At 43.1% G+C, this 19,282-nt stretch overlaps 1 protein-coding gene across 4 annotated transcripts in view; it reads right to left on the bottom strand.

Annotated features, from left to right (window-relative positions):
• Positions 1-19,282, bottom strand: part of atp11b (ATPase phospholipid transporting 11B (putative)) — a 185,160-nt gene that overhangs the window by 152,461 nt on the left and 13,417 nt on the right. For all 4 annotated transcript variants that reach the window (XM_033032162.1, XM_033032163.1, XM_033032161.1 and 1 more), the window contains exons 2-5: positions 11,197-11,313; positions 9,804-9,893; positions 6,206-6,286; positions 4,018-4,125 (exon numbers count right to left, since the gene is read on the bottom strand). In XM_033032162.1, coding sequence (XP_032888053.1) covers positions 4,018-4,125; positions 6,206-6,286; positions 9,804-9,893; positions 11,197-11,313 — 396 coding nt within the window. The remainder of the gene's footprint in view (positions 1-4,017; positions 4,126-6,205; positions 6,287-9,803; positions 9,894-11,196; positions 11,314-19,282) is intronic.

Genomic DNA, 19,282 nt, shown 5'->3' with positions numbered 1-19,282 from the left:
GCCTAGCTTTAATCATGTAATCCAAGTGCAATACAGCAAGTGTGCATGTATACATGCTGTATTGCTTCGGCCTAACCTGTCCATGTCGGCCAAGTGGCCATTCTGGGCTGGTCCCATTTGCCTGCATTTAGCCCATTAATTTTACCACCCTTCCATAAATCCATAAATTTGTCCAAATCTCTATACTTATAAAACTCTGATCTTGGATGTGTGTGTATTTGTGTGTGTGTGTGATGTTCGTGTGCGTTTCACATCTCCTCAAAAACACGATGCGCTAACGGTGAAATTTTTACATTTTCTGATAGAGATTTACGCCATGATGTCAAAATCGCCTTATCTGAAAATGTCATTCATTATTTTTCGAGTTATTTATGAAAATGTTCACAAATCTAAAATAAACGAGATGGTCTCCCTGATGACGTCACCCCTGTTCTGTCTTCTGTACTTCTTGGCTTCTTAACTTTTACTTTAAATTTGTCACTTAGCGTTTTTAAACTGATGCTCACGTCGTGCTGTGCACTCCGCTGGGCTCTTTGAAGTTCTAGAACATGGCGGCGGCGGTCGTTATCACCGCTCGGGCGCGGGGCAGCACGGAGGAAAGGTGGCCGTGGCGGCCATTACTCCCTCTGGGAGAGGCCGTCTATGGAGACCTGCGATTCCTCTGTCGATCGCAGGGACTCGGGGAATCGTGACGCCTTTTCCTCGCTAGTGATCCCGATCCCACCTGCCGATCTCTGGCCGTCACGGGGGACGACCTCCTCTCCGTCTCCCCCGCCAAATCGTCTGTCACGCGGGTGGGTGGTCTATCAAACAATCGGCCGGCCCTCCGCTGCTTTTGACCGTCCTCAGATCGCGCCCGCCCGAGGCCTCCCTTCGTGTCTAGCCGCCCGCCCGCCGTGGGCACCGCAGCCTGCTCGCCGAGGGCCCCGCAGCCCACACGGCTCCCCTCCTCCTCTCCCCCGCTTCTCCTCTCCCCCCTCCTCCGCTCCCATCTCCTCCTCCCCCCCCCTCCTCCTCTCCCATCTCCTCTCTCCCCCCTCTCCTCCCTCCCCTCTACCCTTCTCTTTCCCCTCTACTCTGCCTCCCCCCTCCTCTCTACTCTTCTCCTCTCTCCCCCCTCCTCTTTCCCCTCTACTCTGCCTCCCCCCTCCTCTCTCCCCCCCTCCTCTCTTTCTCTCTCCCCCCTCCTCTCTCTCTCTCCCCCCTCCTCTCTCTCCCCCCTTCCCTCCCCTCTCTCCCCCCTCCTCTCTCTCTCCCCTCTGCCCCCATCCACACTCCCCCTCCCTTTATCCCCCTTCCTACCCCTCTCCCCCCAACCTGTGTGTGTGGGGGGTGGTTAGTGTGTGTGTGACGCCACAGGCCGCCCCCCACAACCGCGCTTGAGGGGACGGGACCCAACGGGTCCCACTTGGTCTAGTGTCTTTTAAAAGTCATAATTGTATCCGCTTCTATCCTTTCCTCTGGAAGCTTTTTCTTTAACCTATATCCACTAGTTTTAGAATCCTCTACCCTGTGATAAAGACAAAGAGCATTTTACTTCATCCATAGCCCTCAAGCTTTTGTATAGTTCAATAAGGTCACCCTCAGCCTTCTACACTCCAAAGAAAAAGGTCCTAGCTATCCAGCCTCTCCCTGCAACACAATACCACAAGTTCTGGGAAAATCCTGATAAATCACACACAGCTTAATAACATCCTTTTTACAGCTGAACAACCAGATTTGCATGCAATGCGCCAAGTATGGTCTCACCAATTACTTATTCAGCTGTATCAGGATGTATCATGCAGTACTGACTAGGTTTCCCACTGAAGGCATGTGTGCCAGATACTGCCTTCAACACACTGTCCACCTAGATTGCCACTTTGAGGAAGCCATGTACCTGTTCTACAACATTCCTCTGGTCTCTATCATTTAATATGCAAGCCGTACCCTTGTTTGACATACCAAATTGCAACACCTCACACTTGTAGAGTTAAATTCGATTTGTCATTCCATGGCTCAATATCCCAAATTATCTAGATCCCATTGTAAACTTAGGTGTGTTTTCTCACTGTCCATTATACCACCAATTTTGATCACATCTGCAAATGTACTAAGTATGTTAACTGCATTGTCAGCAAAATCATTAATGTCGAAAACAAACAACAGTGGACTCTGCACCGACCCCCGTGAAACACCACTGGTCACAGGCCTCCAAACAGAAAGAACCTTCCACAATTACCCATTAACTCCTTCCTCCAAGGCAATATTGAATCCTGAAGATAGACACAAAGTGCTGGAGTACCTCAGTGGGTCATGTAGCATTCTTGGAGAAAAAGGATGGGTGCGTCACGGGTCGGGGGACCCTTCCTCAGACTGAAAGTGGAGGAGAGGGAACTGGGGATTTTCACTGAAGGGGAGCAGTGAGAGAGGGTCTCACATGGAGCTGTGAGACCCTCCTCTCTACTTTCAGTCTGAAGAAAGTATCTTCGTATATATCAGCATCTGTAGTTCCTTTCTACACAATATTGAATCCTATTGACTTGCTCACCTTGGATTCTATGTGATCTAACCTTCCAGTCTGGCCTACCATGATTTCACCTTGCACAAATCCCCTTCCATCTAAATGGTATTAGATCCTGTCCCCTCACAATCTCCCCCTTTCCCACCACTGACGTTTACTGGCCTGTAGTTCCATGGGTTGTTTTGGTGCCCTTCAGTTAATTTTATTGTCCCTTAAACTACATAACTTGGCTAAATAGTAAAACTAAATAGCAAAAAACAAATTGATGGATGAACCCAGCAGGTCAGGCAGCTTTAGTGGAGGGAAATGGATAAACATCAAATTGGGCCCAGATCCTTCTTTAGACTGATGGAGTCAGGGGAAGAGAGCTGGTAGATAAAGGTGAGGGGAAGGAGTGGAGCAAGAACTGGCAAGACTGCAAAAGGGTGCAAATAGTGTAATCTGATAAAGGAGGAACGTGGATTGCAAAATGTAGAAGCACATGCTAGTGGGTGAAAGGAAATAAAGGGATGGGAGAAAAAAAAAAAATCACATGGTCATCACACTACTCTGTATCCACCTGCCTTAAAGCCATCCCACTTCCAGTCGTTGCTTTACCTACTTCCAGGCACCAGGATTTCTAAATTCCCTCGAGATTTAACCCTCCTCTTCACAATGACAGCTAAAGTATTGAAATCTACTCTGAAGGTCAGTTTGAACCTCCATGCAATTAAGTATAGTTGGCACAATTCTGTTAAAAGTTCAGATCAGCGGATTCGATTCGATTTTGAGGTGGCAACATGTTGGATTAGGGAGACAGTACATATGTGGTCCATAAGACAAAGTGGTCACAAAAGTTAAGAACCCATGGGATATAAAGGGAAAGGGGCAAATTGAATTCAAGATTGTGTTAGGAACAGGAAGCAAATTATTGTGGTTGATGAGTATTTTTGCAACTGCAAAGCTGCTTTAGTGGAGTTCCAGAGCTTAGTACTCAGGTTTTATATTTTTTTAATGGCTTAGACACAAAAAGTCATAATAAAGAATGAACATGTGGTTTGCAATAAGCGGAAGGAAGCTTTAGTCTGCAGGAAGGTAGAGAAATGATTAGTGCCTTTAGGAAGCGACAACCAGAAAAAGAGAATGCACAATAAATTACACGCAATTGAGTAGCGTGAAGTAATAGGGGATCTTGGAATGCATGTCCGTAAAATCATTACAATTGTTAGGGGAGGTCAGTGAGGTTAGAAAGGGATATGATATGCTATTTTAAGTTGAAGAGGTGACAGCAAAGAAAATGTCTGTGATAGAGGCCTAGAGATTGAGTAACAAAAAGGATGATGCTCACAGCTAATGAAGTGTTGACGACTTCTGGAAGAAATTCAAACGAAACAGAAAAAAAATCCAATTAATTGCACAGTATCGGTATAATCAAAAGGGAAGTAATGACCAATCAATGGATTTTATCTCAATTCATCTTTGAAACATGTTGCACGAATAATTTCATTTTTCTACCAAATCTGTTTGAGACTTACCCTTATGTTTTGTGATCTTGTCTGGACAAGCCCCCCACTTCGAATTACATACACAGGAGTGTTATTTACTTCATTGTCTGCTTTATGTCGTAACAAATCTTCATAACCCTAATGTACAAAATGTCAATAATTAATAAAACTACTTTGTATCGTCAAATTATGCTTATTTTAGCAGAAAACATTGAAGACTAGGATTTAAAAGCTCAAAAACATATTATCAATATTCTGTTGAATGTTGTACATTGTTATGTACAATGATTTAAATCCAGGCACAATTTCAACTTTTCCTTGTTATTATTCATGTTGGAACTTTTAAAATATGACAATGGTCAGGGTTTATCGGTAGCTAACTTTTTTTTTAATGGGAAGGAGGAGATAAGTATTTATACATTAATCTCTGAAATATTGCAGGAATTCTAGATGAAAAGTTATCAAAGATTTATAACTCAGTTTAGCAGCTCACTTTTTAAGTGTTAAAATTGATATATCTTCTCAAATCCCATACAATCTGCATATCCAAAAGAGAGATTAACTCGCGATCCTCCTAAATTACAATATTTAGACCAAATTGTAAATAAAACAAAACTGTATTTTTTCACACTGCATTTATGTTTAGAAATGCTATTCAAAGTGTTTGCATGATTAAGGTACTTAATCATAATAGGCCAAGCTGAAAATGCTTTAATCTTTGTTACAAGCATTGCACCGTTAATGTTTTTGACCAAATTTGGAATCAGGATCTCTGCCAACTCTTGTACAAATCCAAATCAATAATCTGTTGCATTTTATGTTGTGTTGTTCCATGTAGATCAAACTTCAAGTTTTGTAGTAGATTTTGGAAGTTAAATCGATGCAGGTTTGGTTTACCAATCCAGCTGCTTTAGCATAAATGCATCCTCGGAATGAATAAAGTTTGTTGTGAAAGGCTGTAGTACTCCTATAATTTTCAAATTAAACTATTGATTAAAACCATTAAATAATATTCCTTAAATAAGTACATGCACAATACCCATACCAGCTAGCAGCACTAGAAGAAGGTTAAGGCAATTAAAGAGTATAAACTGAGAAAAAATACATGCAAAATCTCAGTATTCCTCCAAATACTTACATGCTGTGGTAGTCATCTTTCTACTTACAATGAAAGAATTGTAAACTGAACAGATGGTATAAAATAAAACAATTATAAGCTAGGAATCAGGTAGGAAATAAAAATGAAAGCAAACTGTGTTGTGCGTTAGGAGTTAATCGTTAATTTAAAAAAAAGGCACATTGTGCATGCACTTGTACCACCTCAACTAATCTTAAAATTGACAAAATGAAATGTTTGAATAAGTAAATTAAAAACTCAAACGCAGTGAGCTCGGTTTAAATGGACTTTCAAAAAGCATACAACAAAATTCATTAGATGGCCAAAATTTGATATTTTGACATTTTAAAGGGGTTTAAAGTGGGCATGCGCTTTTATATTTATATACAATATTTCAAATGATAAAAATCACATGCATTGTGTTTTGCATATTTCACCTAGTGTCCAGTAAAGTAACCTGAAATTAAATGGCACTCCATTGTATTATTCAATATAATCTTTAACAAATTATATTGAGATTAACCAATACATGTGGTAAAGAATAATATAGTCCAGATCACACCCTGCTGTCATGGCAACAGATACAGGGCTGTCGGAGTCAACTTCAGTGAGGCAAATACTGTAACTGAGCCATATTACAGAGGAAATGGCACCACAGAATGCACATATTGTCATTGGTCATTTTCAGTTTCAAATCTGATGATAAATTATGAATATATAATCAAAAAGAGGCTTGTTAGAGAAACAGATTAAATCCATGCACATAATTGTCAAAGAGCCAATAATATTTTTCCTTCAATAGAAAACAAATAAGGCTGAAAAGAGTTTGCTTCCAGTCGACGTGGTGCTTTAACTAAAATAATTTATCCTGTTCCACAAGACAGAAAAATCAACGAGTTTCTCAAATATCTTTAAAAATTAAAAAAACCCAGCAGATAATATGAAATAAAACAAACTCCAGCATTTTGTTTTTATTTCTCAAATGCCTTTACGGCTAATTTCTGAACGATGTTATCAAGTTAACATGATTTGTAACAATGTACAACTATGGTTAAAAAAAACCAGTTATTTAAAGGCTAATATATAGAATATATTTCTCACCTGTTTAATTGCTGTTACGGTAATTACAAAAAATAATGGCAGCCCACTTGTGAAAGGACTAGTCGGAGTATCTATCATCAACTGGAAAAAATGATGCATATTTGCATATTTATGGAATTATGTTCAATAGAGACTTTTCATATCACTGAAACATTACAGAATAAAGAGACTGATCAGTTATCATTAAAATATTGACCAATGCACTGGACCAAAGTAGAATCAATGATGTTTCACTGAAAATTATCAGGCAAATGAATTGTTGAGTTGAAGCTTTAGGGAACGGGGTTTCCCCTCTTCTACTATAGATGAGGCACTCACCAGGGTCTCCTCTATATCCCATAGCTCTGCTCCCACTCCCCATCCCCCAACTCGTAACAAGGACAGAGTACCCTTTGTCCTCACCTTCCACCCTACCAGCCATCACATACAACAGATAATCCTCTGACATTTTCGCCACCTCCAATGGGATCCCACCATTGGCCACATCTTCCCATCTCCTCCCATTTTGGTTTTGGAAATGCTACACTTGTCGCTTTACCTCCCCCCTCGACTACATCCAAGGACCCATGAAGAAGGGTTTCGGCCCGAAACGTCGCCTATTTCCTTCGCTCCATAGATGCTGCTGCACCCGCTGAGTTTCCCCAGCAATTTTGTGTACCTCCCATGCAGTCTTTCCAGGTGCGGCAGAGGTTCACCTGCACCTCATCCATCCTCATCTATTGCATCCGCTGCTCTAGGTGTCAGCTGCTCTAAATCGTGAGACCAAGCGCAGGCTTGGCGATCGCTTCCGCACCTTTCGCAATAACCAACCTGATCTCCCGGTGGCTCAGCACTTCAACTCCCCCTCCCATTCCGAATCCGACCTTTCTGTCCAGGGCCTCTTCCATGGCCAGAGTGAGTCCTACCATAAATTGGAGGAGCAGTACCTCATATTTTGCTTGGGTAGTTTACACCCCAGCGGTATGAACATTGACCTCCCCAATTTCAGATAGTCCTCGCTTTCTCCCTCCTTCCCCTCCCCTTCCAAGCTCTCCCACAGCCTACTGTCTCCACCTCTTCCTTTCATCTTCCCGCCCCCCCCCCCCCCCCCCCCCCCCCCCCCCCACATCAGTCTGAAAACAGGACTCGACCCGAAAAGTCACCTATTCCTTCGCTCCATAGATGCGGCCTCACCCGCTGAGTTTCTCCAGTATTTTTGTCTATCTGTTGAGTTGAAGTGATCATTTTCTCAGCCACTTGTCTCCTTTGCCTTTTCTACCACAGAGGTTATACAGGTAGCTGCTATAATGCAAGTTGTATTCCTAAGTAGTCTCTTGTCTTATCTCCTTTATAAGTATCAAGAAGAGTCCTGTCTCAAAACGCCACCCATTCCTTCTCTCCACAGATGCTGCCTGTTACTCTTGCTTTTATTGTCTATCTTCCTTATGAGGACAATTGGATCAACAGGGAAATAGGTGCTAGGTGCTAGGGAGTTTCAGATTCAAAGTCATGGAGTCATAGGGCATGGAAACAGGCCCTTTGGCCCAACCTGTCCTTGCCCATCCAAGCTAGTTCCATTTGCCTATTACTGCCCCATATCCATTGAAAATTCACCTATCCAAATGTTTTTTTAAATGTTGATATTGTACCTGCATCAACCACTGAAATGCTTGCAATGCTTAACAAAGTTATTTTTCCCGCAAGGATTTTCAAATGCAAAGATATTTTTAATAATTGTAAGTTTACTTTTGTTACTGCAAACTATAAATATGAATTGCTATATGGTAAAGATAACACAACATGCTGGTAAAGATACACACAAACTCAGGGGTCAGGCAGCATCTAGAGAAAATGGATAGGTGACGTTTTAGGTCGGGACCCTTCTTCAGAATGCAAGGTACATTATTTAATGGAGTATAATTGCATATGTCAATAGAAACAATAGTTAACATATTCAATATTTCATATAAATAGCGTTAAAGTTTAAATATTTTGTGTATGTCTTTACATCAGTAGATATTAAAGGCATCTTAAAATTAGTAGCAAATATAATTGGAGCCAAAGTATAAAGCAAATCTGTGCGACCAAAAGGCTGTTACAACATTGGAACTAAGGGGATGCATTCTAGGATTGTAAATGAGGAGACCAAACGAGGTAGTGGAAGCTGGGTACCATTTAAAACAAATCCCTAGCTAAGTCCCCAGTGGAATGGAAAGCAGGAAATACAACACAGCTATTCAAGAAACTAGCGGGAGAGGAGACAGAGAGGGACTATAGTACAGTTAACCTTACATTAGATGCCTTGGAAAATGGTAGAATCCATTATTTAGGAAGAGATAATAATGCATTTGGAAATGTATAACATTCGGCAGGATCAGATTATTTTATGAAAGGGCAATTATGCTTATCAAATGTATTTAGATTCTTTAAGGAGGTGTCTGGCCAAATGAGCCAGAGGCTATTGTGTATTTGAATTTCAAAGAAGCATTTGATAGGATTGTATTTCAGGTAACTACAAAGGTGCTCATGGATTGACAGTAACATTAGCCTTGTTACATGATTTGTTAACACAGGAAACCCAAATTGGGAAAAAACGGGCACATTTTCAGATTGGCAAATTGTAATTATTGGGAGATCCCAAGGATATGTTCTGAGACCTTTCCTATTTACAAATGAACTTTAAGGACTTAGATGAAAAGACTAAACATGGATAAAGCATGTGGTGGGGGAGGGGTTAGGGAAGCATGCTATAGGAGGATAGTCTGCAAAAGGATATTTGTGACAGATTAAAAAACTAGGCAAAATGTTGGCAGATGGAGGAGCAATGTGGAGAAATGCACGATTCTCCACTTTTGAAAGGAGATTGGAAATACGTTATTTAAATGATGCAAGACTAATGCTGACATTCAGAGAGATCTGGGTTTACTCAAAAATGAAAGTCAGCATGCAGTTGTGAAGGCAAATGGAGCAAGTGGTGAAGCAAAGTCGTGATGTTGGTGGTACTGAAATAATCAGCAGGTTTTATCGGTGTTACAGCTTCTCCTGGTCCTACTTCTTAAGATTCTATACATCTAATAATTAAAAACACTTTGTTAAACATTTGCTGTTAATGCAAGATTAATTTTACTCGCAGTGCCCTTGGCAGTGATAAATGATTTCCACAATCATTAAAGCTCTGCCTGTAGAGTTTATCACTAAGTTTATAATCTGAATCAAATTTGTCTTAGAAAAAGGATTGCTAAAATAAATGGATACTCACTGCAGTGTCAATAGGTTCAAAATTTAGTCTGAAATATCACCTTCATCGTAGTATTAGTTCTAAAATGAACTCAAATAAGCTGCGGGGTTTTTGATTTAATTTTCATAGGAAAAACAAAACTTTACAGCTGGAGTAGGACATGACCACATAAACTGCTTGAAATTCCATGCTAATCAGCTTTATGTAACCAGTAATACTCAACAACTGGATCCCATTTCTGAATCCAAGATGATATTTAAATGAGACATTCAAACTTTTAAGCCAGACAGACTAATTCAAATTTTAATAATGTTCGTTAATTCAAAAGCAAGAAATTTCAATCAATAATATTGATCACATTTGGTTACCAGATAAACTTACTTGTACAAGAAAAATTACAAGAAAGTAGAAGTTGGCTATTCTTCGGAATTGTTCAAATAAATTTTTTGGGATAAAATTCCATAGCGTGTACTGCAAGAAATAAAGGAAAAACAATTATGCCTGCAATGCAAATGTTTAAAAAGGCCACAAGATGCAATACAAATGAAAAATGAATTCTATCACATTAAAGGGATATCCACTTCGCTGCCATTAGACCTCTTCAACTTGGATTCAAGTCACAATATTTGTACTCATTATTTGCGTCAATACGATAGTGACCTATCCTGGCATATCAACAAGTCACCTTCAAGAAAGAAAGTGGAATCTTATCAAAATTACAGATTACAAAACAAATTTCAATATTGATTAAGATATGGCAGTAAAATGTTTTCAAGCCCAAAAAATTATGGACAACCTTGAATAACTAGGTGCAGTAAAACTTCACAAACCTGTCACAGACATTGCTGGTGCTGGACTGCAATTCATCTTGACTGTTGTTTATGACTCTTAATAATACACCTAGACATTTTAAAATTACATTTCTTTGCATGTTACATAGAGATATAATACATTTCCTAGAGGCCCTAGTGATTTTAAATGGAGTGTGGGAAATGGGGCCGTGGCAGGTTTAAAGGGAGTGCAAGAAATAAAACCAAGTGAGCTGGATGTTGAACCTTTGGGATTTCTAAACAATTGGAGAGTGGATTATCTCTTCCCGAAGTCGCCCTTAAGGGCGCAGAAGGCAAGACCCTCCCATGGTGAACATTCGACCATGTGCGGCTGGCCAGGAGACCACCTCAAAAATAAACTATTTTTTTCTGTGTATATGCACTGGAAAAAACATCTTATTGGTACAGAAGGCCTTTAGGTGACCCTTTAAAATTATGAAATGTTTTATAGGCCCCAAGAAAACAGATGTTATCTGGTAGGCAAACGCTAAGGGCTATAAATATAAAACAGGTAACAATAAACCCAAGAAAGAATTCAGGAGAAACCTTTGTACAGAGAGGGGTTAAAATATGCAACTTGGCATTCTCAAGGCAAATACCATCTGTGCAGTTAAAAGAATGTGGCTATATTTAAAGGACAACTGCATTAGTACATGAAAGATGAAAGACAGGATGCATTGTCAAAGTTTGATCAAACTTTGATGCATAATAAGACTAGGATATTCAATTTAGTGGCCTATTTTAGTATCATAATTTCTGTGCAATTATCAGACATGTTTCAACTGCAAAAATAATCAGAATACTCAGATCAAAGCAGGCATGTTATTACTGTCAAAAAAAGTTATATAAGTAAATTAAATTTCCAATAAATTGCAAGAACTCATAGTAATGTTATGAAAGAGCAGATATTATGAAATGTTCTACCAATTTCCATTGCTCATTACCTTGGACGATATTATCCGATTGTCTGGAAACTTCTGGCGAACAAAAGGACTGTGCTCAGGGAACTGATTGGAAACATAAATTGTCCTTGTGGGACTCTGATGTGGCGGGTCAAATCCCTGCAAGATAAAAGACATTTGTATTCTTTCAATAGGATATTTCAACATCAAATATAAATACCCATAAAGAGTACCCATAACAAATCTTCCCAAAACTAATATAAAATTGATTGCGATACCTCAAAAGTCTAGGAATTATTAAACCATACCAAACAAGGTTTGTGCCTAAGTAAAGTCTTAAGGGCACGACGAATTAGCTGACAAAATTTAAAGTGCATATTTTTATTAACCTTGAAAGAGATATTCAAATAGCTATCAGTATGAAGTTTATTGAAGCATATTTATACCCTAATGTTTCTTTGGATTATACTTAATGCAAATAGATCTGCAAAGCCCAGTTAATGTCGTTTTGTCTCTTGGCTGGAACTGGATACATTATTCAACGTGTAATCTGATCGGCATATTAAATAATTTTATCATGACAGCATCTGACTTGTACAACATACGCAATACAGTGCAACACATTAGCCATGATTGCTGCTCAGCTTTGCATGGAAATATTCAATTAAAAGAACCATGTTATCCATTTTTTGTTCTGAAACATATATTAAATTTATTTATGCAATTTATGACATTTATCCAGTTTATTTTGTAATTCCACTGCGATTTCAATGATAGAAAATGTACATGGAATTTTGCACTAGATTTTCAAATTAATAATGTTGCAAGGAATAAACTCATTTTAACAAGGTTGTTCACAGTGGAGACACAAGAAAGTTTCCACTAAGTGACTCAGATGCTGGAATCTTACTTGCACGAGAGATATTTGATGATATGGGTTGTAACTCGGCCTCAGGACTGCAGTGGCTAAATACAGTATAAAGTAGTGAGAGGGAAGGCCGAGATAAGGACTGGAATAAAGGGCCTGCGATAGCATGCGTCTAGCGCGACTAAACGTGGTCGTTTGAGGCGTATGGCCACTCGGGGCCGGTCCCACTTCGATCGGCGGAGGCATATGGAGTTGTGCGGGGCTGGTCCCGACATCGCGCGGGGCTCCAAAAATCTTGCACTGTCCGAAAATCCCGTGCGACAACGACCTGTCAGCCCGCAGCCGCATTGAGGCCGTACGCAGCGTCTCGACGTCGTACGCAGCGTCTTGATGGCGTACGCCTAGCACGTGGCATTGCGCAATGACGTCACCGCCCGGCATGCCGTTGCGTGATGAAGTCACCGCCCGACGTCCAAATTCAGTCAGCCCGCCTCCTGCCCAGCTGATTGGTGAGTATGATGTCGGGACCAGCCCCGCACAACTCCATACGCCTCCGCGGTTGGAATTGGGACCAGCCCCGCGAGGCTGTACGCCTCAAGCGACCACGTTTGGTTGCGCTAGACGCATGCAATCGCATGCTGGTGGGACAGGCCCTTAACACTTCATATCCTCTTGGGTAGCCTACAATCCAATGATATGAACATTGAATTTTCCAATTTCAGGTAACGACACCTTTGTATTCCTTTTGCATTCTTAGCAGTTCATCTGGGTTGTCTCTTGCTTCATTCATCTTTCCCATTTCAATCTCTCCACCACCCAAATACCTATCCTCCTTGTTTTCTTTCTCCGCTAGCCTATACTTCCCATCCTCTTCCCCATGGGGTTCCATCTGCCCACCATCGGATACTACATGCGGTTCCACTAAGCAGCCCAGTGGCGTAGCGGTAGATCGGCTGCCATGCAGCACCAGACACCCAGGTTCGATTGCGTACGGAGTTTGCATGTTTTCCCTGTGATTGCATAGGTTTTCTCTGGCTGTTCCTGTTTCCTCCCACACTACAAAGACGTACCGGTTTGCAGGTTCATTGGCTTTGCTAAAATTGTAAATTGTCCCTAGTGTGTAGGATAGTGTTAGGGTACGGGGTGATTGCTAATCGGCACGTACTTGGTGGGCTGAAGAGCCTGTTACTACACTGTATCTCCAGTCTAGCACCTTCCAGCCTTTGTCTCTACCTTCCCACTCCTCTCCCCCACCTAGATCTATCTGTCTATGCATTTCCTTATCTGTTTCCACCCATCACCCACCTGCATGTGTCTCACACTCTTTTACCTGGCTCCATCTATCCACCTTCCCCATCTCATCCAATTCTACCTTTCATCTACCAGCCTTTGCCTCACCCTTCACTCTCACCTCTTTAGATTGGTCCTCTTCCCGCTACACTGTCAGTCCTGACGCATTGTCATGACCCGAAATGTTGGCCAACCCTTTGGTTCCACAATTGAGGCTTGACTCACTGTTCATCCAGCTGTTGGCCTTTGTGTTAAGCTAGTGGAGATCGGTAGCTTTTATATTCTTGTGTTGTGGATTATAGTAAATATTTCATTAAGAATAACTCCATCTAATGTGGAATGCCTTGCATTCAAACCAATGTAACCATGCTAATCAATTCTTTCTGAACCAGCCATACACAAGCTCACTATTTCAGAATTGCTGAAAGCAGATAGGCAAAAAGTAAAATCACAAATGAAATGAAAAGATTAAGTCAATTTTTTTCAACTCATCAAAAGGATAGCAATATTGAGCAATTGTAGATAATGTATTGGCAATATAAAAATAAGCCTCTATTAAGTAGAACCTAAAATCTGAATAAATTACTCATCACCAGTATCATTCACACCAAACCTCAAGTCTTGATCCAAACATGGAAAAAAATGCAGAATTCCTTAGGGGAGAGGAGTTACTTAGCATCAAAGCAATCTTTGAACAAGTGTGACAATAAGGAGTCCTAGTACAATTAAAGTCTGTGGACATCAAGGCAAAAAACCTTTCAATGATTGAAGTCATTTCATTCACAATCTGGTTGGAGGTGTGGAGATGAATCAGAGCATCGCTGCTGGACTTTATCAGGGTGATATCCACGGTCCAAACATTTTCAGTTCTCCCATTGACCATTCACTTTGTCATTAGATAAAGTGTGATATTCACTAATGAGTGCACAACGTTCAAAACACCTCAGTGAATGAAACACCCCATGACTGCATGCAACAAAGTGACATTCAGGCATGAGCTAATGAGCAGGAAGTAAAGATCACACAAGTACCAGGCAATGAACAGATCCAAAGTTGAACCATCTCTATATAATTATAAAACTCTGATCTTGGATGTGGATGTATTTATTAGTGTATGTGTGTCTTGTTTGTCTGTGATTCACATCTCCTCGAAAACACGACCCGCTAACGGTGACATTTTTACATATTCCGATAAGATATTTACCACATGATCTCAAAAATCGCCTCATCTGAAAATTTGATTAATTATTTCTTGAGTTATTTATTAAAACTGTTCACAAAAATGATTTTTTTTTTAAAGCTAACGAGCTGATGACATCACAATGGCTCTGCTCCTCGTGGCAACACTCAGCCTGCTGGGGAGAGGAGGGGGGAGTGGGGGAGAGGAGACTTTTCGGGTCGAGACCCTTCTTCAGACTGATTTCGACCCGAAACGTCGCCTATTCCTTCACTCCATGGATGCTGCCTCACCCGTTGAGTTTCTCCAGCATTTTCATCTACCTTCGATTTTTCCAGCATCTACAGTTCTTTCTTAAAAATTAAATAGAGAACCTACCTTAAACCATGGCATAGATCCTAATTTTGACCGATTTAGAAGTAATTTATTTCCAGTCAATAGTGCACATTCTGAGAGCTACTGCTATGGCTTGATTGTACTCAAATGAATTGACTGCATATCACACATGTTTTCCATTATTTAGATGGTTCATGCATGCAACCAATAATATAGCTACCTTAGTACCACTAACCACACCTTAGTTATCAAGTATAATAACTCTCTCTCTCTCTCTCTCTCGGTTCCAGCAAGGTCATAGACTGTATGCAGTCAGTGCTGGAATGTGTCTAACCTATGTGATCATTAAACATTAAGTAAAGTTACAAGTGTGTCGGACTTAACATCTTTACATGGTGTCAGATAGTTAAAACGCACACCTCCTGTTTATCGGGTTTCATTTCTTTGAAAGTGTTGCTTTATCGGAGTTTTTTCGTACCCCTTTGCCACCATGGCATCCTCGTGCCGTAAACCCTCGCCCCTGGTCTTTGATGCCGACATAGCGGAGCGCTGGGCGACTTTTGAGTTGGATTTCACACACTACATTAATATCGTTCATCGCAACGATCCCGATGCCGTCAAAGCCTCTCTTCTGCTGAACCTTGCTGGTCCTGATGCCATGAGGAGAGCACTAGCCTTCGCCTACAATCCCGCGGTCCGGTACCTGCGGAGTCTGCCAACGACCCGGTATGTCTGTTGCGAAAGTTTGCTGAGATTTGTGACTTGCCCTCTAACCGCATTTTAGAGCGAGCTAAGTTTTTAACGAGGAAGCAACAGCCTGACGAACCAGTTGAATGTTTTATTGCTGATCTGCACTATCTCGCCCAGAGGTGCCGATTTGAAAATATGACTGACCAGCTTACTAGGGACATTCTAGTGACAGGTATGCTGGATCAGAAACTGCGATCGGAGCTATTGAGAAAGCCAGATCTTACTCTGACCGAAGCAATGCACGCATGCAGGTTGGCTGAAGTTGTTGACCCGCTGTTCGGACAGCGGGAGTCTGATAGCCGATCGATCAATTTAACTGGTCTCAACAGACCGCGTCCCAAAATAGACAACACTAGACCCGCGCCGCGGGCAGACTACCTCCCCGGCGGGCACGTTGTTAAAAAGTGCCCCAATTGTAATTATATGCATTCGATGCAGTCGCAGTGCCCGGCTTACGGAAAATCCTACAATTTCTGCAAGAAATTAAATCATTTCTCGGCGGCCTGCCGATCCCGTGGGAAATTTCCCCCAGCTTCTAGACAAGTATTAAACAACCTGGTACAAGTCAATAACGAGTTTGGTTCCCAGTCCTCTCTCGACACTGCCCACGACTCTGAGCCAATTATTTCTCAAGGAGAAGCTAGTGTATTCACACTCCTACACGCACCTGCTCGACTCCCCGAGCCATCGGTCCTCGTTACTGTCAACAATTATTCTTTCTCGGCTAAGCTCGACACGGGGGCAAAGGTCAATGTTATGTCAACAAGCCTGTTCAGAAAGATTAGACATAATGAGCTGCTGACTGCAGACCGTTCGACTTTACATGCTTATGGGGGCGAGGTGCTGAAACCAGTGGGGAAGGCCACTTTTAATTGCGTGCTGAAGAAATCATCGCGGGCTCTCGTGTTCTATTTTCTCGACTATGACTGTGTAACTCTGTTGAGCAACCAGGCATGCCAGGACCTGGGACTGGTGTCCTTCGACCGTACTGTCCATGAAGTGCAGGTGCTGCTGGATCCGATATCTGAGTACCCGGACCTGTTCGACAATGAGCTGGGCAAGCTGCCTCTCGTTTACAAGATCGCCACCGACCCAAAGGCGGTGCCTGTGGTCCGTGCACCACACAGAGTATCCCTCGCTATGAAGGATAAAGTTGAATCGATGCTGAAGAGCATGGTCGCAATGGGAGTGCTGGAAGCGGTTAGCGAGCCCACCATGGTTGCCACCCTGAAAAAGGACAAAGAACGAGATACGCGTGTGCATTAATCCGAAGGACCTGAACCTCGCGATCAGGCGACCACACTACCCCATGAGAACCGTGGAAGATGTTGCAGCTCAAGTCGGCCAGGCCACGGTCTTCTCTGTCCTTGATGCCAAGAGTTCCTTCTGGCAAATACCACTCGACAAACGCTCCTCCGACCTGACAACGTTTGCCACTCCTTATGGCAGATTCAAGTTCCTACGGATGCCATTTGGTATTAACTCTGCCAGCGAGGTGTTTCAGCGGTCCATGGAACAGCTGTTCGCCGGCATGCCGTGTGCCATCATCGTGGATGACATCCTAGTCTACGGGAAGAATGCCGCCGAACATGACAAGAACCTCCGCCGGATCCTGGACCGGGCCCAGCAGATCAATTTAAAACTGAACAACAAAAAAAGTGCAGATTCCGCGTCTCTGAAGTGCCTTACGTCGGGCATATCTTCACTTCTAATGGACTGAAGCCCGACCCGCAAAAGACAAATGCAATCTCCGAGTTGTCAGCCCCCACCGATGTCCTCGGTCTGCAACGATTCCTGGGCATGGTCAATTAACTAGGGAAGTTCATACCTAATCTCAGTGAGCTGAGCTCGTCCCTGAGGCAGCTAACCAATAAAGACACTGCCTGGTCCTGGTTTCCACAACACCAGCAGGCTTTCGAATGTTTGAAGTCAAAGCTGACCAGCACCCCGACACTAAAATTCTACGACCTGCGCCGTCCCATTGTTGTTACCTGTGATGCCTCTCGTTTTGGACTAGGTGCTGCTTGCCTGCAGCTCTACGATGACAGCTCGCTGTTAACGGTCTAGTATGCCTCGCGGACCATGAACGACACGGAGCAACGGTATACTCAGATCGAGAAGGAGCTCCTGGCGGTGGTGTTCGCTTGCTCCAAATTTAAAGATTTCCTCTTCGGCAGCAAATTCACAGTCGAAACCGACCACCAGCCATTAGTGACTATTCTTAACAAACCCATACATGTTGCCCCCGACAGGGCTGCAGCTCCAGCGTTTTGATTTCCAAATCGTATACAAGAGGGGCACTGAGATGCATGTGGCCGACACTCTGTCTCGTGCCCCACGAGCCTCCTGTGACCATCACCCTTACGAGCAGGAAGACCTGTTGGTACTGAACGTCAACTTTGTCCCGACCAAGCAGCTGCAGTGCCTGACCGAGCACACCGCTGCTGACCCTGCTTTGCAGCAGCTCGCAGCCGTTATCAAGCGCGGGTGGCCCGACAGACGCACCACTTTGCCGTCGGGTGCCCAGCCGTTCTTCCTGGTCCGCGATGAGCTGGTGATCCAAGATGGTGTTATTGTAAAGGGCCACAAGGTCGTGGTCCCAGCCTCTCTGTATGATCTATACTACAACGCAGCCCACAGCGGTCATCCTGGGGTCGATGCCACTATTTCTCATGCCCAAGGACAATTCTACTGGCCTGGTATGGCCAAATACATCAGGGACCGAGTATCCTCCTGTTTCTCCTGCAACAACCTCGCCCCGCACCAGCAACGCCAGCCCCTTTTGTAGCAGCCGGCGCCTACCATGCCCTGGACATCGTTGGCTGCCGACATATTCGAATGGCGGGGCAAGCAGTTTCTCGTCCTGGTTGACTCGTACTCCAACTGGTTCGAGGTGGACCAACTTCCTTCCATCACCTCCGAGACGGTCATCAGCAAACTGCGCTGGCACTTCGCCACCTTCGGTGCCCCTGTCCGCTTGCAGACCGACAATGGCCGGCAATTCACAAGCGCAGAATTCAAGGCTTTCGCTACCAGGTGGAACTTCCATCACTACACCAGCAGCCCTGAGTACCCACAAAGTAACGGCCTGGCCGAGCGGGCTGTGCGGAGTGCTAAGGGTCTGCTAGAGCAGTCCCGCCTGTCCAACTGCGATTTCTACCTGGGCTTGCTTAACCTACGTAACATCTCCCGGGACCCGACCATGGGTTCCCCTGCCCAGCGTCTGATGTCGAGGATGACAAGACCACCCATGCCAATCGCCCAACAGGCCCTGCTACCCAAAGTGCTCAAGCCTGCCACTGTTCGGTGGCGCTGGTGCCAGCAGCCTCCACCTACAGCCCGGTATCTTTTTGTTTTTTTGTTTATTTAGTTATGTAAAAGTGTGTTTTTTTGTGGGTTTTTTTTGTGTTTTTATGTGGGGGAAGAGGGTACGGTGCGGGGGATACCGTCCTTCAGCCGCTTCCTGGTGAAGACACGACTATTATTCGGCCTGAACATCGGGCCACCCGGGGCGGCGACTGCGGGTGCTAGGAAGGCCTCGACCACGAGTGAACATCTGGGAAGAACGGAGGGGAGGCTGGCTGGACTATGGTGCCTTCCTCACCTTGGTGCCACTGTGTTATGTTGTGTCGTGGACTTTCAGTGTTTGTGCTTTTTTTTAAAATTCTATTTTATTTTTAATATGTTTTATTATTTATTATTATTTA

Source organism: Amblyraja radiata, chromosome 13 (assembly GCF_010909765.2).
Source record: "Amblyraja radiata isolate CabotCenter1 chromosome 13, sAmbRad1.1.pri, whole genome shotgun sequence".
Taxonomy (NCBI): Eukaryota; Metazoa; Chordata; class Chondrichthyes; order Rajiformes; family Rajidae; genus Amblyraja; species Amblyraja radiata.
This window is presented reverse-complemented; position numbering and strand designations above follow the sequence as displayed.